This window comes from Bubalus bubalis, chromosome X, assembly GCF_019923935.1.
Source record: "Bubalus bubalis isolate 160015118507 breed Murrah chromosome X, NDDB_SH_1, whole genome shotgun sequence".
NCBI classification, from domain to species: domain Eukaryota; kingdom Metazoa; phylum Chordata; class Mammalia; order Artiodactyla; family Bovidae; genus Bubalus; species Bubalus bubalis.
This window is the reverse complement of record NC_059181.1, coordinates 60,447,946-60,471,153: the sequence shown is the minus strand read 5'-3', so window position 1 is coordinate 60,471,153 and position 23,208 is coordinate 60,447,946. Positions and strand designations below refer to the sequence as shown.

The window sequence follows — 23,208 nt, the reverse complement described above, 5'->3', positions numbered from 1 at the left end:
AATAAAAAGCAAGAAACATTGCAAATGTTCCTGAATAGGTGAATGAATGAATTATGGTATATTTATGCAATGTGATACCACTTATCAACAAAAAGAATGAATTACAGGTTAATAAATTACCAAGACATTGTGCAGACTTAAACAAGTTAGAAATAAAAAAAGATATTCTGTATAATTCTGTTGAAAAGTATCAGTTCAGTTCAGTTCAGTTGCTCAGTCGTGTCCGACTCTTTGCGACCCCATGAATCGCAGCACGCCAGGCTTCCCTGTCCATCACCAACTCCCGGAGTTCATTGAGACTCACGTCCATCGAGTCAGTGATGCCATCCAGCCATCTCACCCTCTGTCCTCCCCTTCTCCTCCTGCCCCCAATCCCTCCCAGCATCAGAGTCTTTTCCAATGAGTCAACTCTTTGCATGAGGTGGCCAAAGTACTGGAGTTTCAGCTTTAGCATCATTCCTTTCAAAGAAATCCCAGGGCTGATCTCCTTCAGAATGGACTGGTTGGATCTTCTTGCAGTCCAAGGGACTCTCAAGAGTCTTCAACACCACAGTTCAAAAGCATCATTTCTTGGGTGCTCAGTCTTCTTCACAGTCCAACTCTCACATCCATACATGACCACAGGAAAAACCATAGCTTTGACTAGACGGACTTTTGTTGGCAAAGTAATGTCTCTGCTTTTGAATATGCTATCTAGGTTGGTCATAACTTTCCTTCCAAGGAGTAAGCGTCTTTTAATCTCATGGCTGCAGTCACCATCTGCGGTGATTTTGGAGCCCCCAAAAATACAGTCTGACACTGTTTCCACTGTTTCCCCATCTATTTCCCATGAAGTGATGGGACCGGATGCCATGATCTTTGTTTTCTAAATGTTGAGCTTTAAGCCAACTTTTTCACTCTCCACTTTCACTTTCATCAAGAGGCTTTTTAGTTCCTCTTCACTGTCTGCCATAAGGGTGGTGTCATCTGCATATCTGAGGTTATTGATATTTCTCCTGGCAATCTTGAGTCCAGCTTGTGCTTCTTCCAGTCCAGCGTTTCTCATGATGTACTCTGCATATAAGTTAAATAAGTCGGGTGACAATATACAGCCTTGATGTACTTCTTTTCCTATTTGGAACCAGTCTGTTGTTCCATGTCCAGTTCTAACTGTTGCTTCCTGACCTGCATACAGATTTCTCAAAACAAATTGTAATCTGTGTAACATAAATTAATTATTTACTAATCAATCCCATTTATGTTCTACCTCATTCCCATAAAACTTCAATTGCCTCATAGGCACTATTCAACTACATTCTTAAATGAATTAGAAAAAGATGAGGGTAAAACATTATAGAAGACACATGAATAAATAAGTAGTTGATGGAGAGAGAACCGACAAAGACAGTTTGAAAAATTATGAGAGAGTGGCTTTTTGGGTGGGGATGGGGAAATATCAGGGAGAATATAAGGGTGAGTTTACATGGTTTGCAGTGATACAGTGAACTTTAGAATGATAAGAAAATGAATGTCCTTTCCATGACAAGCCTTTCTAAGTTATCTGTTGATTTTTTGTAGTCAAGAAATTTCCTAACAGTTTTATCTAAAATATGAGTCTTTCCTGGCACTTCCCTTGGTACAGAGGCCAAATAAATGAGACACTGTTTTCATGAAGAGCTGTTAATTTATGTTTGTATTTTTGTGCATGTGACTTGCTGCATTGTCTCATTTTCTGGGTTTGTTTATAAGGTGAGGATGGTAATACCAATATTTAGATACTTGGGGAGGGTAAATGAAAGGTATTTGTGCAGAGCCTTTCATAAACCTTTTCAAGCTGTGTGCAGATATAAGGGTAGTGTTTTGAAGTCCCAGAAATCTGGAGAAGAGTGTTGGTGCAAATAATGAAAAGGGGAATGAATGTATCTGCTTTCTCAGTCCATGCCTTTACTTACAAAATACTGTAAATGTTGAAAATTGTAATATTTGTGGTTTTTTAAAGGTTCATATAATTCTAAATGAGAAGTCATTTATAACTCTACTTAGCTTAGCTCAATTTATGAAATCCTGGTATTTGTGAAAGAGCAATATAATGAATATTATATATAATTTCCCAGAGTCAAGCAGAGTGCATGGGAACTTCTGGGGTTGTTTTTTTTTTTTGTTTTTTTTTTTTTTTTTTTGCTGCTGGCCAAAGAGGCCAAAGAAAAGATTTTCAGATATGGAACCAGTTTTGTTTTTTCTTTGCTGATGAAATGTGGAAGGCAGTGTATGCATACTCCTCTCATATTTATGTGGCCTAGATTTGAAGTGGAAATGTGATTCTAAAATGTGGAAGTTTGAAAAGGCATGGTAACCTGGTCTTCAGTCTCCAATCTCTGTGAAGTATTATTATTATTATTATTGCCATTGATGTGTTCAAAGGATCAAGGTTCTAAATAATGAAAATAAGAACTTATGAAAACAGGATGTAGACAAAAAGATAATAAAACTCTTTGCAGGTTTATCTGTTCCAAGCAAATGCTTGAGCATGTTTTATTGTGTTTAACCATGATAGTCTAACCATGATACTGTTGTTTGTATTGTCTCTCTTTCTTTTAGGGTGAGAGCAAAAACTTTCTGTAGCTTGTATATCTGATAGATATGAAGTTGGGGGATGGTGATATAAGGAGTGAAAGAAGAAATAGGAAAGGGGGAACAAAAATTACAAGTAGCTTGATATTTCCTAGAATATGGTCTTAATGTGTTACTTTAGTTGGTGAGAGCAGTGCTCTTCAAACTCTAAAGAGCATGTGAATCCCCTAGGGATTATATAAAAATGCAGTTTCTGATTCAGCAGGTCTGGGGTGTGACCTGGGAATGTGTATTTCCATTAAGCTCCCAAATGATGATGATACTCTTAGAGTAACAAAGTTGGAGGTTTGACTGGAGATCTTGGTGAAGGTCATATTTTAAAATTTTCAATAAGGACAATTTGTCATAATGGTAGCTAATTGTGTTTAATTTTACATCAATAAACTTTTGTATAATAAAATTTAAAATCATTGACCAAAAATCACATACATATGTCTGGCATACCACCCTCAATTTTTTCATCAACTATTTCCTTATTTTAAATCCCTTAGTAAATACTCAGTGAGGAATTTAAATGTGTGTTTCTGCCAGATAGTACCTTCACCAAAGCTGCCAGCCATCTGGTTAATGTGTAAAATGTTAAAGTGTTGTTTATATGGTCATAGGAAAGTTCCCAGAAAGGCAGACAGACCACTAGGCTTCTAGTTCCAGCTCTCCCAGCTAGCTGTGGAACCTGGAGCTCTTTTTTTGTTTTTTTGTAAAATGACTGTGAATATTTGTTTAGTAGACTTGAGAAAGTATCTAGTCCATTGTCCATAATAGGTACTCGAAAAAGCTTAAGGAGACTCTTAAGAGTAGAACTAAGCAGCTTTAGGTCTCACAGGTCGGTCACATAGGACAGGGACTGAGGATAAAGAATGTCCAATAACTTAAACAGAGGACTTCACTAAGCTGCCCTACTTCATCTTTAATATGTGATTTTAGTTGCTCAAATCTTCTGTGGAAGGTCTGATCTTTTCTTTAACGTCTTCCAATGCAATTTGCTACCTGCTGGGAGCACTTCCCTTTGTTTTTCTCCTGTCTGTCCTAACAGAGATGAGGAAATCAGGCAAAAGGCTGCAGCATTGACCATTTCTCCCATTTTCCTTCCTTTGCAGATTATTCCTCTGCTGTTCAGAAATTTTCTCAGACATTGCAGTCCTTTCAGTTTGATTTCATTGGAGATACGCTGACTGATGACGAGATCAACATTGGTAAGTCTTCAGCTATTTGTGGCCATGTAACTCTCAAAGCAGGTCTGAGAAAAAGCAGCCTCCTTGGTGAATATAGAGAACTTGGGAATCTTTGATCCCCCTTTGTCACCTATTGTCCTAAGTTCCTGGGAGACTGCTCAAGAAACATAAAGAAACATTCCCTCCTAGTCCCATTTCTTCCTCATACAAAAGCAATCAAAAGATATCCCTTTGGACTTCCCTGGTGGTATAGTAGATAAGAATCTGCCTGCCAATGCAGGGAATATGGGTTCGATCCCTGGTCCCAGAAGATTCCACAAGCCTCGGAGCAACAGGGCCATGTGCCACAACTACTGAGCCCACGTTCTAGAGCCTGTGAGCCACAACTACTGAGCCCATGTGCTGTACCTACTGAAGCCTGTGCTCCTAGAGCCTGTGCTCCACAACAAGAGAAGTCCCCACAATGAGAAGCCCATGTACCACAATGAAGAATAGCCCCTGCTCACCACAATGAGAGAAAGCCTATACACAGAAAGAAAGACCTAGCACAACCAAAAATAAATAAATAAAATATATTTTAAAAAATATCCCTTAAGCTTCCATTTAGGTCTTTGACTCAGTCTGCAGGGGAATTTTCTTTAAAAAAATCTAAAACATGAAAATGGGGCTTTCCAGGAGGCACAGTGGTAAAGAATCCACTTGCCAATGCAGGAGATGCAGGTTTGATCCCTAAGTCAAGAATATCCCCTGAAGAAGGAAATGGTAAACCATTCCACTATTCTTGCCTGAAAAATTCCATGGACAGAGGAGCCTGGTGGGCTACAGTTCATGGGATCACAAAATTGGATATGACTGAGCAAAACACATGAAAATATATATTTTTTGGTGAAGAATTAAAATTAATTTCTTGGTTTATTTCCCAAAATAATTCAGAATAAGGTTCTTCTAAGGAACAAATCCCCTAGAAAGTTTAATATTAGCATTTAGGTATGTATACTTTTCAGGCAACAGGAGATTTGACATCTCCCTTGGGAACTGAATTTAAGGACTTGCCTTAGTGTTTTCCTCTGTAAAATGTGGTTAATATGTATCTCTCAAAGATGTTATAATTAGGAAATTGAACACTGGAAATAAAAAGAGCTTTGTGTTTGTGTCAGTTATGAAGTTAAAGTAGTATCAGCAAAGTATAAGTCTTCCCTGGTAAAGAATCTGCCTGAAATGCAGGAGACTGCCATCGTAGGAGATGCAGGTTCAATCCCTGGGTCAGGAAGATCCCCTGGAGAAGGAAATGGCAACCTACTCTAGTATTCTTACTAGAATACTGGAAAATCCCATGGACAGAAGAGGCTGGTGGACTATAGTCCATGCGGCAAAATATGGCCCACAGACTTAACTGAAATACAGTTAAATATTGTTTATGGGTGGTTTTGTATTATAACAGCATTGAGTAGTAGTTGCAGAGACTACATGGTTTTCAGAGCCTCAAATATTTGCTGTCTGGCCATTTAAAAAAAGTTTTGTAACCACTGAGTTAAAGAGTTAGTGCAAAACATTTGCTAGATGAGAGCACAGAACTATTATGAATGATCTAATGCCACTGAAATAATTATGTGTATGAACCCAAGAAATAAAATATAAAAATGTATTATTATTATATTGAATGCTTGTGCAGTAAATATGAATAATATATAAGTGTATAAAATATGAAATTACCTATACTAATAAGGTATTTCAACATAGAACTGTTTTGTGTGTATGTAATTTAGTTCATACATAATTTAAAATACATAATCACATAATTATGTAATATTATATAAATACATAAATACATAATTTTATCTAATTTTAATCTAATATTTCATCAAGCATTTTCTCATATCATTTAAAAATCTTTAAATGCTTCATGGGAGCGTAGGACAAGGACATTGTTTCAGTCATTTCCATTTCCCTAGCATGTAGAGGAGTACCTAGCATATAGCAGATACTCAATACATGTTTGTTGAATGAATGAGTAATGGATGCATTTGAGATTCATTATTATAGGAGCTATACTTTACATGCTGTTTAACTATTGTTAGAAATTTGGCTTATTTCTAATTTTTCATGATTATTAATAACACTGCAATGGATATTTTTATGAGGTTGATGACTAATACTTTGCATAAATGTGGCAGTATAGCTAGTGAGACAGACATTTGTATTTGGATTATTTCTTTACTCATGCCACTTCATTCTACTTCTGCTTATCTATCTTGGTCTGCGGGCATGGCTTATTTAAAGATTAATATTGTGAGGGTTTGATAGCCCAAGTTTGAACTCTAGTTTCTCGACGTTTAGCTATGTAATCTTGGCAAGTAACTTCACCTCTATGAGTGTAACATTTCTCATCTGTAAAATGGGAGTGAGGTAATCAATGCCAGTGTTCACAGTGTCCAAATAAATGTTAGCTATTTAATCATTGTTAATATAAGGTTTGACTACTTTATACTTTTTAATGGAGTGAATGTTTTTGTATCTCCACAAAGTGATATGTTGAAATTCTAACCTCCAATGTGACAGTAGTAGGAGGTGGGTTCTTTGGGAGTTAATTAGGTCATGAAGGTGAAGCCCTCATGAGTGGTATTAGTATCCTTATCTCTGTGACAGTCTAGAAGGGTGGGGTAGGGAGGGAAATGGGAGGGAGGTTCTGGAGGGAGGGGACATGGGTGTACAGGGGGCTGATTCTTGATGATGTATGACAGAAAACCACAAAATTCTGTAAAGCAATTATCCTTCAATTAAATTTTTTTTTAAAAAAGAGAGAGGGAAAAGAAAACAGATTCTAGAGCACTCTCTCACCCACTTTCTATCATGTGAGGATACAGTGAGAAGTTGGTAGTCTGTAGCCTGGAAGAGAATGCTCATGAGAAACTGACCTTGATCTCAGACTTTTAACCTCCAGAACTGTGTGAAATAAATAAACCCACCCAGTCTATGGTATTTCCCTATAGCATCCTGAACTCAAAAAAAAAAAAAAAAATCAGGAATTTGTACTGAGATTTGGAGCGTGTTGCTATAATGAATACCTGAAAATGTGGAAGTGGCTTTGGAACTGGATAATGGACAGAGGCTGGAAAAGTTTTGAGGTGCATGCTATAGAAAGCCTAGATTGCTGTGAATAGAATTTTAAGGGTGATTCTGGAGAGAGCTATGAAAGAAGAGAGAGGGTAGAGAAAGCTTCAATATTCTTAGAGAATACCTAAGTAATCATGCATGAAATATTGGTAGAATATAGATGGTAGAGTCCATTTTGATGAAGTCTCAGACAAAAATGAGGAACATGTTATTGGACAATGGAGAAAAGGTGATCCTTGTTATAAAAAAACAAATACTAGGCTACATTTTTTTGTATTCTAGTGTTCTGTGAAAGGCAAAACTTGTAAGCAACTTGAAAATTCAGCTTATGCAATTTCTAAGCAAGTATTAAGAGAGAGGTTTGGTTTCCCCTGGCTACTTATACTAAAATGTAACAGGAAAGAAATGAACATAAGGTAAAATTTTTAAGGAGAAAGGAACCATAACTTAAAGATTTGTCCATATTACGAAAAATGAGGAAATTTATTTGGAAGAAAACACTATTGCACTTCCCAGGTGGTGCAGTGGTAAAGAATCTGCCTGTTAATGCAAGAGTCACGGGTTTAATCCCTGACTCAGGAAGATCTCATGGGGTAGAAAAATGGCATCTCACTCCAGTGTTCTTGCCTGGAAAATTAAATGGACAGAGGAGCCTGGAGGGCTACAGTTCATGGGGTCACAAATAGTTAGACACCACTGAGCAACTAACTGAGCACACATACACATGCTTCAGTTCAGTTCAGTTCAATTCAGTCACTCAATTGTGTCTGACTCTTTGCGATCCAATGGATTGCAGCATGCCAGGCATCCCTGTCCAACACCAACTCCCGGAACTTACTACAGCTCATGTCCATCGAGTTGGTGATGCCATCCAACCATCTCCTCTTCTGTCTTCCCCTTCTCCTGCCTTCAATCTTTCCCAGGATCAGGGTCTTTTCCAATGAATAAGTTCTTCACATCAGGTGGCCAAAGTATTGGAGTTTCAGATTCAGCATCAGTCCTTCCAATGAATATAGAGGACTGATTTCCTTTAGGATGAACTGGTTGGATCTCCTTACAGTCCAAGTGACTCTTAAGAGTCTTCTCCAACACCACAGTTCAAAAACATCATTCTTTGGCACTCAGCTTTCTTTATAGTCCAACTCTCACATCCATACATGACTACTGGAAAAACCATAGCTTTGACTAGATGGACCCTTGTTGGCAAAGTAATGTCTCAGCTTTTGAATATGGAGTCTAGGTTGGTCATAGCTTTTCTTCCAAGGAGCAAGCATCTTTTAATTTCATGGCTGCAGTAATCATCCCTCAAACTTAGGGACACATGCAGACTGAAAGTGAAGGGCTGGAAAAAGATATTTCACGCAAATGGAGACCAAAAAAAAGCAGGAGTAACAATACTCATTTCAGATAAAATAGAGTTTGAAATAAAGGCTGCGAAAGAGACAAAGAAGGACACTACATCATGATTAAAGGATCAATCCAAGAAGAAGATATAACAATTATAAATATATATGCACCCAACATAGGAGCCCTGCAATATGTAAGGCAAATGCTAACAAGTATGAAAGGGGATATTAACACAAACACAATAATAGTGGGAGACTTTAATATGCCACTCACACCTATGAATAGATCAACTAAACAGAAAATTAGCAAGGAAACACAAACTTTAAATGATACAATGGACCAGTTAGACCTAATTGATATCTATAGCATATTTCACCCTAAAACAATGAATTTCACCTTTTTCTAAAGCACACATGGAACCTTCTCCAGGATAGATCACATCCTGGGCCATAAATCTAGCCTTGGTAAATTCAAGAAAATTGAAACCATCTCAAGCATCTTTTCTGATCACAGTTTGGTAAGATTAGATGTCAACTACAGGAGAAAATACTGTTAAAAATACAAACATACAGAAGCTAAAAAACACACTTCTGAATAACCAACAAATTACAGAAGAAATAAAAAAGAAATAAAAATATGCATAAAAATGAATGAAAATGAAAACAAAATTATGCAAAACTTTGGGATTCAGTAAAAACAGTGCTAAGGGGAGGGTTCATAGCAATACAAGCTTACCTCAAGAAACAGGAGAAACATCAAATAAAAGACCTAACTGTACACCTAAAGCAACTAGAAAAATAAGAAATGAACTACCCCAGGGTTAGTATAAGGAAAGAAATCATAAAAATTAGGGCAGAAATAAATGCAAAAGAAACAAAGGAAGGCATAGCCAAAATTAAGAAAGCTAAATGCTGGTTCTTTGAAAGGATAAATAAAATTGACAAACCATTAGCCAGATTCATCAAATTATAAAGGAAGAATCAAATCAACAAAATTAGAAATGAAAATGGAGAAATCACAAGAGACAACACAGAAATACAAAGGATCACAAGAGACTACTATCAGTAACTATATGCCAATAAAATGGACAACTTGGAAGAAATGGACAAATTCTTAGAAAAGTACAACTTTCCAAAACTGAACCAGGAAGAAATAGAAAATCTTAACAGACCTATCACAAGCATAGAAATCGAAACTGTAATCAGAAATCTTCCAACAAACAAAAGGCCAGGACCAGACGGCTTCACAGCTGAATTCTACCAAGAATTTAGAGAAGAGCTAACACCTATCCTACTCAAACTCTTCCAGAAAATTGCAGAGGAATGTGAACTTCCAAACTCATTCTATGAGGCCACCATCACCCTAATACCAAAACGAGACAAAGATACCACAAAAAAAGAAAACTACAGGCAAATATCACTGATGAACATAGATGCAAAAATCTTTAACAAAGTTCTAGCAAACAGAATCCAACAACATATTAAAAAGATCATGCATCATGACCAAGTGGGCTTTATCCCAGGGATGCAAGGATTCTTCAATATTTGCAAATCAATCAATGTAATACACCACATTAACAAATTAAAAGATTAAAAGCCATATGATTTTCTCAGTAGATGCAGAGAAAGCCTTTGACAAAATTCAACATCCATTTATGATTAAAAAAAAAAAAACCTTCAGAAAGCAGGAATAGAAGGAACATACCTCAACATAATAAAAGCTATATATGACCAACCCACAGCAAACATTATCCTCAATGGTGAAAAACTGAAAGCAGTTCCCCTAAAGTCAGGAACAAGAAAAGGGTGCCCACTCTCACCACTACTGTTCAACATAGTTTTGGAAGTTTTAGCCATAGCAATCAGAGAAGAAAAAGAAATGAATCCAGATTGGAAAAGAAGAAGTAAAACTCTTACTATTTGCAGATGACATGATCCTTTACATAAAAGACCCTAAAGACTCCACCAGAAGATTACTAGAGCTAATCAATGAATGTAGTAAACTTTCAGGATATAAAATTAACACACAGAAATCCCTTGCATTCCTATACACTAACAATGAGAAAACAGAAAGAGACATTAAGGAAACAATTCCATTCACCATTGCAATGAACATAATTAAATACTTAGGGATATATCTACCTAAAGAAATAAAAGACCTATATATAGAAAACTATAAAACACTGATGAAAGAAATCAAAGAGGAAACAAATAGATGGAGAAATATACCGTGTTCTTGGAGTGCAGGAATCAACATAGTGAAAATGAGTATACTACCCAAAGCAATCTATAAATTCAATGCAATCCCTATCAAGCTACCAATGGTATTTCTCACAGAACTAGAACAAATAATTTCATAATTTGTATGGAAATACAAAAAACCTCGAATAGCCAAAGTAATCTTGAGAAAGAAGAATGGCACTGGAGGGATCAACTTGCCCTACTTCAGGCTATACTACAAAGCTACAGTCATCAAGACAGTATGGTACTGGCACAAAGACAGAAACATAGATCAATGGAACAAAATAGAAAGCCCAGAGATAAATCCACGCAACTATGGACACCTTATCTTTGACAAAGGAGACAAGAATATACAATGTAGAAAAGACAATCTCTTTAAGAAGTGCTGGGAAAACTGGTCAACCACTTGTAAAAGAATGAAACTAGAATACTTTCTAACACCATACACAAAAAATAAACTCAAAATGGACTAAAGATCTAAATGTAAGACCAGAAACTATAAAACTCCTAGAGGAAAACATAGGCAAAACATTCTGATATAAATCACAGCAGGATCCTCTATGACCCACCTCCCAGAATACTGGAAATAAAAGCAAAAATAAACAAATGGGACCTAATTAAGCCTAAAAGCTTTTGCACAATGAAGGAAACTATAAGCAAGGTGAAAAGAGCCTTCAGAATGGGAGAAAATAGCAGCAAACGAAGCAACTGACAAAGAATTAATCTCAAAAATATACAAAGAACTCCTTCAGCTCAGTTCCAGAAGAATAAGTGACCAAATCAAAAAATGAGCCAAAGAACTAAATGACATTTCTCCAAAGAAGACATACAGATGGCTAACAAACACATGAAAAGATGCTCAGCATCACTCATTATCAGAGAAATGCAAATCAAAACCACAGTGAGGTACCAATCTCATGCCAGTCAGAATGGCTGCTATCCAAAAATCTACAAATAGTAAATGCTGGAGAGGGTACAGAGAAAAAGAAACCCTCTTACACTGTTGGTGGGAATGCAAACTAGTACAGCCACTATGGAGAACAGTATGGAGATTCCTTCAAAAACCGGAAGTAGAACTGCCATACAACCCAGCAATTCCACTGCTGGGTATACACACCGAGGAAACAAGAATTGGAAGAGACACATGTACCTCAATGTTCATTGCAGCACTGTTTATAATAGCTAGGACATGGAAGCAATCTAGATGTCCATTGGCAGATAAATGGATAAGAAAGCTGTGGTATATATACACAATGGAATATTATTCAGCTATTAAAAAGAATGCATTTGAATCAGTTCTAATGAGGTGGATGAAACCAGAGCCTATTATACAGAGTGAAGTAAGTCAGAAAGAATAACACCAATACAGTAGATTAACGTGCATATATATGGAATTTAGAAAGATGGCAATGATGATCCTATATGCGAGACAGCGAAAGAGACACAGATGTAAAGAACAGACTTTTGCACTCTGTGGGAGAAGGCGAGGGTGGGATGATTGAGGGAATAGTATTGAAACATGTATATTATCATATGTGAAATAGATCGCCAGTCCAGGTTCAGTGCATGAGAGAGAGTGCTCAGGGCTGGTGCACTGGGATGACCCTGAGGAATGGGATGGGGAGGAAGGTGGGAGGGGTGTTCAGGATGGGGAACACATGTACACCCATGGCTGATTCATGTGAATGTATGGCAAAAACCACTACAATATTATAAAGTAATTAGCCTCCAATTAAAATAAAAAAAAAAAAAAAAAGAAAGAGAAAGCGGAAAATACAGCCAAAGAGATTTATTCTCAAAACTTAATATCACATGGAACTTGCCTTGCTAGATTTTGGGCTTGCTTGGGACCTATCACTCTGTCCTTCTTGCCTTTTTCCCTTTTGGAGCAGGAATGTCTATCTTATGCATGTCCCATCATTGTATTTTGGAAGCACATAACTTGTTTGTTTTCACTGGTTGACAGCTAGAGAACAATTTTGCCTCCATATAATTTGTACCGTGAGTCTCAACCATATTTGATTTAGATATTTAGATAAAATTTGAACTTTTAACCTAAGAGTTAATGCTGGAATGAGTTAAGACTTGTAGGGCTGTGGAAATTGAATTAATATATTTTATATAAAAGAAAGATGTGGATTTTGTCAAGCATGGTATGGGATGTAACAGGCTGAATGTAACTCCCCCAGATTCATTTTGAAAGCTTATCCTCAATATGATGGTACCAGGAAGTAGAACCTTTGGGAAGTGATTAGATCATGAGGATGGAGCCCTCATGAATGGGATTAGTGGCCTCATAAAAGGGGTCCCAGAGAAATTTCTAGCCCACTTTTCATCTTATTAGGATACAATGAAAAGTTAGTAGTTTATAAGCCAGAAGATGGCATGCTCCAGAACCCAAACATGCTGGCAGTCTAATATTGGTCTTCTAACTTCCAGAACTATGAGAAATTTCTATTTTTATACACCATCCTATCTATGTTATTTTGTTATAGCATCCAAAAATAAGTATATTATTTTCTTAAAAATAACTACTGCTTGCCTGTCAATTGGGCTTCCTAATCAATAACCTCAGATATGCAGATGACACCACCCTTATGGCAGAAAGTGAAGAGGAACTCAAAAGCCTCTTGATGAAAATGAAAGTGGAGAGTGAAAATGTTGGCTTAAAGCTCAATATTCAGAAAACAAATATCATGGCATCCGGTCCCATCACTTCATGGGAAATAGATGGAGAAACAGTGGAAACAGTGTCAGACTTTATTTTTTTGGGCTCCAAAATCACTGCAGATGGTGACTGCAGCCATGAAATTAAAAGACGCTTACTCCTTGGAAGGAAAGTCATGACCAACCTAGATAGCATATTCAAAAGCAGAGACATTACTTTGCCAACAAAGGTTCGTCTAGTCAAGGCTATGGTTTCTCCTGTGGTCATGTATGGATGTGAGAGTTGGACTGTGAAGAAGGCTGAGTGCCGAAGAATTGATGCTTTTGAACTGTGGTGTTGGAGAAGACTCTTGAGAGTCCCTTGGACTGCAAGCAGATCCAACCAGTCCATTCTGAAGGAGATCGGCCCTGGGATTTCTTTGGAAGGAATGATGCTAATGCTGAAACTCCAGTACTTTGGCCACCTCATGGGAAGAGTTGACTCATTGGAAAAGACTCTGATGCTGGGAGGGATTGGGGACAAGAGAAGGGGACGACAGAGGATGAGATGGCTGGATGGCATCACTGACTCGATGGACGTGAGTCTGGGTGAACTCCGGGAGTTGGTGATGGGCAGGGAGGCCTGGCGTGCTGCGATTCATGGGGTCACAAAGAGTGGGACACGACTGAGCGACTGATCTGATCTGATCTGAATGGTGCTAGTGGTAAAGAACCCACCTGCCAATGCTCTTTGGAGACTGAGAAGCAATCTTCAAGATCCTACTGGGAAGCTATAGTTGGGAAAGAACAGTTGTTTGGAAAGTGGAAAGAGGAGAGTTTTCCATGCCCTCTAATGTGCCAGCACTACTGTCTCTGAGTCAGTACATCTTCTTTTTTACTGGAAAACTGGTAAAACTACAGTTACTTTTACTGTATGGAATGGAATGGAATTTGGAGTTGAGCTTTTAGATTTCACATTACATGTGAAAAGGGTTTTGCAGTTCTTTCCATAAGTGATTTTTCATGATTGTTGCAAGAGTTCAGTCAGTCAGTCAGTCAGTTCAGTCACTCAGTCATGTCCGACTCTGCGACCCCATGAGCTGCAGCACGCTGGGCCTCCCTGTCCATCACCAACTCCCAGAGTTTATCCAAACTCATGTCCATTGAGTCAGTGATGCCATCTAACCATCTCATCCTCTGTCATCCCCTTCTCGTCCTGCCTTCAATCTTTCCCAGCATCAGGGTCTTTTCAAATGAGTCAGCTCTTCGCATCAGGTGGCCAAAATATTGGAGCTTCAGCTTCAACATCAGTCCTTCCAGTGAACACCCAGGACTAATCTCCTTTAGGATGGACTGGTTTCATCTCCTTGCAGTTCAAGGGACTCTCAAGAATCTTCTACAACACCACAGTAATCAGTAGCATTAACCCCATTGTAGTTACCACGTGAGCAACGGAGATGGTAATGATTTCTAGGGAAAGTCTGAAGCTTCTCTGAACAGTTTCTTCCTTTGTTGATCAGCCTTTAGGTCTCACAGTCTATATATAACAGACAAGTGAGAGGGAGTATCTGACTGCCCTCTGACATTTGTCACTGCTTTAGAGCATGACATGTATACTTTCAACTGGCATTGCCTGACCTTTTCTCTACCTCTATGGCCCAGTAACTAGAGGAAATTCTAAGTATTTAGGTAGTGTGTGTCTGCTTCAGGTTTGAGGTTTAGTTATTGGCTATGAGGTCTTGAAAAAATTACTTGAGTCTCTGTTTTCCTCATTTGTAGAGAGTATAATCTACTTCCAAGAATTGCAAGAAGTAAATCATATAAATAAATATATCAGAGGGTTTATATAAATCCTTTTTCTCAGTGTCCAGTGATCCTACTAGGAAGGTGGAGAACCTAATTTTTTGAGAAAGATGTTAGTTTGAAATTATTGCCTGAGTTTGCTACAAAATGAAAAGGTAAAAAAAGTCAATGTTTAAAGGGACCTTAGGAAGCATCTAGTTCAGTTAATCTTAATATAGCTTTGTATCAGAATTACCTGGAAAGCATGTTGATCCAGAGTCTCAGGACCCATCTTAGATGAAATGAATCAGTTTGTTTATTTATGCGTGGAGAAAGAAAAGGCAGTGTTTTCAAGTCTCAGACTGCAAATCAAATTTCTAATCTCATCATTGTAATATATTTGTCAAATGTCCTTTGCAGACCAAGCAGATTGATTTAAAATCAAACTTTCAAGTAGAAGTTCCATCAGCCACCCATTACTGCTGTAGAGGAGCACAGGACTCAGGAAGTTCTACATTGTCTATTCCCCCTAGCCCCCACACTTATATTCAACGTGAATATTATTAATTGCTAACAACTCACAGGTAATCATAAACCTGATTGGGATAAAGCAGGGCTTAAGAAATAGTCTCTTGAGGATATTTGTTAGTGTTTTTCTATAAAATCAGTTAGACCATCTTTTTAGATTGTGAAGGTCAGTTGTTTTAGGGTCCTGAAATTCAGCTATCCTAAAAGAAGAGGGATGCCCTAAATGAAAAAAAAAATTAATATAAAAGTTAAAATTATTTAAATTTTATTTTTATTGAAGTATAGTTGATTTACAGTGTTGTGTTAATTTCTGGTATACAGCAAAGGATTGTGTTATATGTGTGTGTATATATATATATATATGTATATATATATATAATCTTTTTCATATTCTTTTCCATTATGGTTTATTATAAGAAATTGAGTATATTGACAGTTCCCTGTTGTATACAGTAGGACCTTGTCGTTTAATGCAAAAGTTTCTATTACAGAAAAGAGATGTGAATTGAACCCTGAGGGTCCAGTGATTTCTAAGTGGTCAGTAGTAGACATTTATTTTTGATTACATAGTGTCACTCATTGGAGTTACTTGAAGCTCTCAAGGTAGGATGCTAGTCCTCTAGACGACATTGTCCACAGTCCGGGCAGTCTTTCCTATAAGGGCATATATGAATTGAACATTTTACCAGACTTCCTTAACTCAGATAGTGGTTTTTCCAGGGAAAATTTTAGCCCAATGCATGGTCTTCTATGGTGGCAAGCACTTAGAGATTTATATCAAGTCATCAGATTTTAGTTCATAGATCTTCTTCAGATCATGTGGAAAGGATCAATTGCATGGTGACCTGGAATCCTTATAGGGATCTGGATCATCAAGTCTCAGGTCTCTCTGATTCCACGTCAGATGAGAAGGGGAAATTTAGGATTGCTAGTTTGGAGGATTATAACTAGATATTGAAAGAAATAGAAGGGATTGAAGATTTGCTAAATATAAGTTGGGTAAAGTAACAGGATCCAGTTCAATTTACAGATGGATACCAAAACTGTTTTTTTTTCTTTTCTTGAAAGGGGAGCAAGTCATTTAAATCTCAACCAGACAAGTGTGAGTGTGCATCCTTATAGGTTACCCTCCAGTAACAAGAGGTGCAAATGTTCAGCTAGCTCAAAGACAAAGAATAGGGCAAAATTCTGATAATCCAAAAGGATGTCATCTAGACAATGCATCATTTTCCACTGAAACACAAAAGTTCTCCCTTTTGATGAAAGTTAATCTCAAAGAAAAAATATTCTTGATTAAAAAATAAGGCTGGTCTCATTAGATTTGGTCTAACTATTTGTAGTTGCAACAAGGATAATCATTTGCTATATGGGTCTGTTTAAGTTTGCATTACTGAAAGTTTTCAAGAATTGTAGATTGGATTTTTTAAATATAAATTTATTTATTTTAATTGGAGGCTAATTACTTTACAATATTGTATTGGTCTTGCCATACATCAACATGAATCTGCCACGGGTGTACATGTGTTCCCCATCCTGAACCCCCCTCGCACCACCCTCCCCATACCATTTCAGATGCAGAACCTAAAAATTTGAGTGAGTTCTTCTCTAGATAGGCAAAATATCCTAAAGTTGTCAGTTCTGCTAGGAAGAGACTTTGCTTACTCAACTATAAGGCCAGGAACTCTGCAAGGCAGGTATTAACCTGGTTTTCCCAAGAGGGCTTTGAATCTTTGTTGGCCCCATAGTCAACCTTGCTCATTAAAAGCATCTGGTCATATCCACTTCAATGAGCATCATATCAGATATGTCATTGCAGGTAAGGCCTTGGTTGCTTAAATTAATGTTTCAAATCATTTTCTAATAATAAAGAGGACAGACACTAATTTAGCCTATGTAAATAATGATCAGATCAGATCAGATCAGTTGCTCAGCCCTGTCCGACTCTTTGCGACCCCATGAATCACAGCACTCCGGGCCTCCCGGTCCATCACCAACTCCCAGAGTTCATTTAGACTCACGTCCATCGAGTCAGTGGTGCCATCCAGCCATCTCATCCTCTGTCGTCCCCTTCTCCTCTTGTCCCCAATCCCTCCCAGCATCAGAGTCTTTTCCAATGAGTCAACTCTTCCCATGAGGTGGCCAAAGTATTGGAGTTTCAGCTTGAGCATCATTCCCTCCAAACAAATCCCAGGACTGATCTCCTTCAGAATGGACTGGTTGGATCTCCTTGCAGTCCAAGGGACTCTCAAGAGTCTTCTCCAACACCACAGTTCAAAAGCATCAATTCTTCGGCACTCAGCCTTCTTCACAGTCCAACTCTCACATCCATACATGACCACAGGAAAAACCATAGCCTTGACTAGATGGACCTTTGTTGGCAAAGTAATGTCTCTGCTTTTTAATATGCTATCTAGGTTGGTCATAACTTTCCTTCCAAGGAGTAAGCGTCTTTTAATTTCATGGCTGCAATTACCATCTGTAGTGATTTTGGAGCCCAAAAAAATAAAGTCTGACACTGTTTCCACTGTTTCCCCATCTATTTCCCATGAAGTGATGGGACTGGATGCCATGATCTTCGTTTTCTGAATGTTGAGCTTTAAGCCAACTTTTTCACTCTCCACTTTCACTTTCATCAAGAGGCTTTTGAGTTCCTCTTCACTTTCTGCCATCAGGGTGGTGTCATCTGCATATCTGAGGTTATTGATATTTCTCCTGGCAATCTTGATTCCAGCTTGTGTTTCTTCCAGTCCAGTGTTTCTCATGATGTACTCTGCATATAAGTTAAATAAGCAGGGTGACAATATACAGCCTTGACGTACTCCTTTTTCTATTTGGAACCAGTCTGTTGTTCCATGTCCAGTTTTAGCTGTTGCTTTCTGACCTGCATACAAATTTCTCAAGAAGCAGGTCAGGTGGTCTGGTATTCCCATCTCTCCCAGAATTTTCCACAGTTTATTGTGATCCACACAGTCAAAGGCTTTGGTATAGTCAATAAAGCAGAAATAGATGCTTTTCTGGAACACTCTTGCTTTTTCCATGATCCAGCAGATGTTGGCAATTTGATCTCTGGTTCCTCTGCCTTTTCTAAAACCAGCTTGAACATCAGGAAGTTCACGGTTCACATATTGCTGAAGCCTTGCTTGGAGAATTTTGAGCATTACTTTACTAGCGTGTGAGATGAGTGCAATTGTGCGGTAGTTTGAGCATTCTTTGGCATTGCCTTTCTTTGGGATTGGAATGAAAACTGTCCTTTTCTAGTCCTGTGGCCACTGCTGAGTTTTCCAAATTTGCTGGCATATTGAGTGCAGCACTTTCACAGCATCATCTTTCAGGATTTGGAATAGCTCAACTGGAATTCTATCACCTCCCCTAGTTTTGTTCGTAGTGATGTCTTCTAAGGCCCACTTGACTTCACATTCCAGGATGTCTGGCTCTAGGTCAGTTATCACACCATCGCGATTATCTGGGTCGTGAAGATCTTTTTTTGTACAGTTCTTCTGTGTATTCTTGCCACCTCTTCTGAATATCTTCTGCTTCTGTTAGGTCCATACCATTTCTGTCCTTTATCGAGCCCATCTTTGCATGAAATATTCCTTTGATATCTCTGATTTTCTTGAAGAGATCCCTAGTCTTTCCCATTCTGTTGTTTTCTTCTATTTCTTTGCATTGATTGTTGAAGAAGGCTTTCTTATCTCTTCTTGCTATTCTTTGGAACTCTGCATTCAGATGTTTATATCTCTCCTTTCCTCCTTTGCTTTTCTCTTCTGTTCTTTTCACAGCTATTTGTAGGGCCTCCTCAGAGAGCCATTTTGCTTTTTTGCATTTCTTTTTCTTGGGAATGGTCTTGATCCCTGTCTTCTGTACAATGTCACGAGCCTCATTCCATAGTTCATCAGGCACGCTATCTCTCAGATCTAGTCCCTTAAATCTATTTCTCACTTCTACTGTATAATCATAAGGGATTTAATTTAGGTCATACCTGAATGGTCTAGTGGTTTTCCCTTCTTTCTTCAATATAAGTCTGAATTTGGCAATAAGGAGTTCATGATCTGAGCCACAGTCAGCTCCTGGTCTTGTTTTTCCTGACTGTATAGAACTTCTCCATCTTCTCCATGATGTTGACATCACCAGATGGTTAACACCGAAATCAGATTGATTATATTCTTTGCAGCCAAAGATGGAGAAGCTCTATACAGTCAGTAAATAATGATACTGTTGTGTAAATGAGAGTATTTAATTTCAGTTTCTCAATCCTGGAGGGAATTTGGCAGAGATAATTTGACTTAGAAATGTAATTTCCAGGTGAAAGTCATATCATTCCCACTTACAATAGAATAATCTAAGTTGTTATGAGTTATAATATTACTCATATTATACTCATATAATATAATGTACCAAATCTATATCTGTAGTTACAGAATAAGAGAAATGTGTTCCTTTATATATTCAAAAATAGAACTTTATAGCCTCAGTATTCCCATGGACAGAGGAGACTGGTGGGCTACGGCCCCATGGGATCACAAGTATGTGACATGACTTAGCAACTAAGTCACAGCCACATCAGTAATATTCTAGACGAAACCCTCAGTCATCCTTCATTAATTCATTCAGTCCTATGTAGTTCTTGTTTAACTAAACCTTGCATTAGCAAACCCATAAATTCATCTGATCCTCTATTAGAGTTCTTAGAATCCTGACTCAGTTCAGTGGTATGATCTCAAAGTATTTTAGAGGGTTCTATCAGAAGCCTGTACACAAAAGGATTGGTATAGTCCTTTTCTTTGGGGTTCTGAGAAAGTCCTTCTTTGTTAAGGACTCTGGCCTGTAAACAATTGCAAGTGCTTTCAGGGATGTATTAGATTAAAATGTAAAGTTATATCTATAGATGAAGAAAAGATTCTCACAGCTGTGGATAACTTTCCACTAGGCATTTTCAAAAGTGAGAGATGTGATGAGTGTTCATTATAAGAATAATAATGCAACAGACAAGGACTTGTGACTATTTCTGTAATATACAGAACAAATAAAGTCAATCCAAAAAAAGGTTTTGAACAAAATATTTATTAACATAATAATTTCTATCTCCAAGGAAGGGTGGATGTTATATCTAATTTATAAAATGGATGAATATAATCTTTAGAAAAAAATCTTCAGGTACAAGGTAATAATAATGGTGTAATATACCAACCATATAGTTAGAATATACCACAAATACATTAAAAATATCATGCAAAGAGAATCGATAACCTGGGGTAGTCCTAAGCATCTCTATATTAATAAGATTCCGACAGTAAGAGAAATGAGTCCCCAGTTGAAACCACTGATTTGAAGACACTAAATTCAAATTAAAGAATTAACATTACATTAAAGTTAACATTAAAAAAATAGATTACAGCTGATAAGACTATACTGTTTTCTAGTATTAGGCAGGGAGAAGGAAATGGCAACCTACTCCAGTATTCTTGTCTGGAGAATTCTGTGGACAGAGGAGCCTGGAGGGCTGCTGTCCATAGGGTCGCACAGAGTTGGACATGACTGAAGCGACTTAGCATGCATGCCTGCATTGGAGAAGGAAATGGCAACCCACTCCAGTATTCTTGCCTGGAGAATCCTAGGGACAGAGGAGCCTGGTGGGCTGCCGTATATGGGGTCGCACAGAGTCAGACACAACTGAAGCGACTTAGCAGCAGCAGCAGTATCAGACAAGGAAGCACCAAGAAACATATCATAGACAATGAGAGCATTGACATTTTCTAGGAACTTCCTGTACAGCATATAGTGTCTGAAATATGTGTAATAAAACATTTCACCCACACACATTTAACCCAGGGAAGGCTAAGCATTTCTTTGATTTGACAGTGCTTCCTATGCAACTCAAATGATAAAATCAAAAGTACCCAAACGGTGCACTGGCCAGTTTAAAAAGGTCGTTGTATGCAAACTGTTGTCATAGGGAAAACCTTCATTAATGAGGAATATTTTAAAGAAAACAAAGGATACTTAGGGGTATTATAGAGGCAGGTAAAAAAGAAAGTCATCTGTGAGTCTTAAGGTAGTCATGAGGAAAGATGGAGATAGGTCTTGTATGTGAGGGCAGGATGGTCCTTTGTGGTTTGTCCTTTTTCAGAACATGAAAGGGTATTTTTTTGTTTTGTTTTGTTTTAATTTTATTTTATTTTTAAACTTTACAATATTGTATTAGTTTTGCCAAATATCGAAATTGTCCTGGAGCCCAGAGCTCAGCATAAGTTCAATGTTGTCAGTGTTCTAGGATTCACAGTGCAGGGCATAACCCAGAGTCCTTTCAAAAGTGCCAGCTCTCAGGGCCCTCTTAATTCCCATGGTGGTGTTGACTGAAGATGACACCTTTGCAGAATGAGGAGACTGCAAAGCATGAGTGTCACCCTCTCTAATCCTCATGCTACGCTTCCCACCTGACTTACCTGTGGACTGCTGCTTAGGTGACAGCTAGGGATGAGTAAGTGGTTTAAAACAATGCCAACATATCACTGGTTGTGGATGGGGAGATCAGGTGAAGACAATGTCAGTTTCTCAGGAACATCCTTCAAGAGGCTCAGGCTTCAGGCCTGTCTGCCATTCACTCCTGCATCATCATAAAGGTCACATAGATTTTTTTTTAAAAGATACATTTATTTATTTATTTTGCTGCATTGGGTCTTAATTGCAGCATGCAGGACGGTCATTGCATCATGTGGGATCTTTCTTTGTGGTGCATGGACTCTCTAGTTGTGGTGAGCAAGCTTGGTAGTTGTGGTGCACTGGCTTAGTTGCTCTGCAACATGTGGTACTTTAGTTCCCTGACCAGGGTTCAGACCCACATCCCTTGCATTGCAAGGTGGATTCTTAACCACATGACCACCAAGGAAGTCCCCACATAGACTCTTGTAATTGCACACTCTCGTCTTTCCTCTCTATCCTGTGCTTGCCACCATCTTACATCCCTGGTAATAACACTTCTAACACCTTGGCTCACTGGTCCTCTATGGAGAGTTGATAAGAGTTAGGCATATGGTCCTTTAGTTGGCTGGATATGGGTAAAGATTTTGACTTATCCATTTATTAAATAAGTGATCTTCAGTTCAGTTCAGTGGCTCAGTCGTGTGTGACTCTTTGCCACCCCATGAATCGCAGCACGCCAGGCCTCCCTGTCCATCACAAACTCTCGGAGTTCACTCAAACTCAAGTCCATCAAGTCCGTGATGCCATCCAGCCATCTCATCCTCTGGCGTCCCCTTCTCCTCTTGTCCCCAATCCCTCCCAGCATCAGAGTCTTTTCCAATGAGTCAACTCTTCCCATGAGGTGGCCAAAGTACTGGAGTTTCAGCTTTAGCATCATTCCTTCCAAAGAAATCCCAGGGCTGATCTCCTTCAGAATGGACTGGTTGGATCTCCTTGCAGTCCAAGGGACTCTCAAGAGTCTTCTCCAACATCACATTTCAAAAGCATCAATTCTTCGGTGCTCAGCCTTCTCCACAGTCCAACTCTCACATCCATACATGACCACAGGAAAAACCATAGACTTGCCTAGATGGACCTTTGTTGGCAAAGTAATGTCTCTGCTTTTTAATATGCTATCTAGGTTGGTCATAACTTTCCTTCCAAGGAGTAAGCGTCTTTTAATTTCATGGCTGCAGTCACCATCTGCAGTGATTTTGGAGCCCAGAAAAATAAAGTCTGACACTGTTTCCACTGTTTCCCCATCTATTTCCCATGAAGTGATGGGACTGGAGGCCATGATCTTCGTTTTC

General features: G+C 38.3%; 1 protein-coding gene across 4 annotated transcripts in view; it reads left to right on the top strand.

The window, feature by feature from the left end:
- Positions 1-23,208, top strand: part of OPHN1 (oligophrenin 1) — a 613,395-nt gene that overhangs the window by 172,491 nt on the left and 417,696 nt on the right. For all 4 annotated transcript variants that reach the window (XM_044937016.2, XM_044937015.2, XM_025276610.3 and 1 more), the window contains exon 3: positions 3,708-3,803. In XM_044937016.2, coding sequence (XP_044792951.1) covers positions 3,708-3,803 — 96 coding nt within the window. The remainder of the gene's footprint in view (positions 1-3,707; positions 3,804-23,208) is intronic.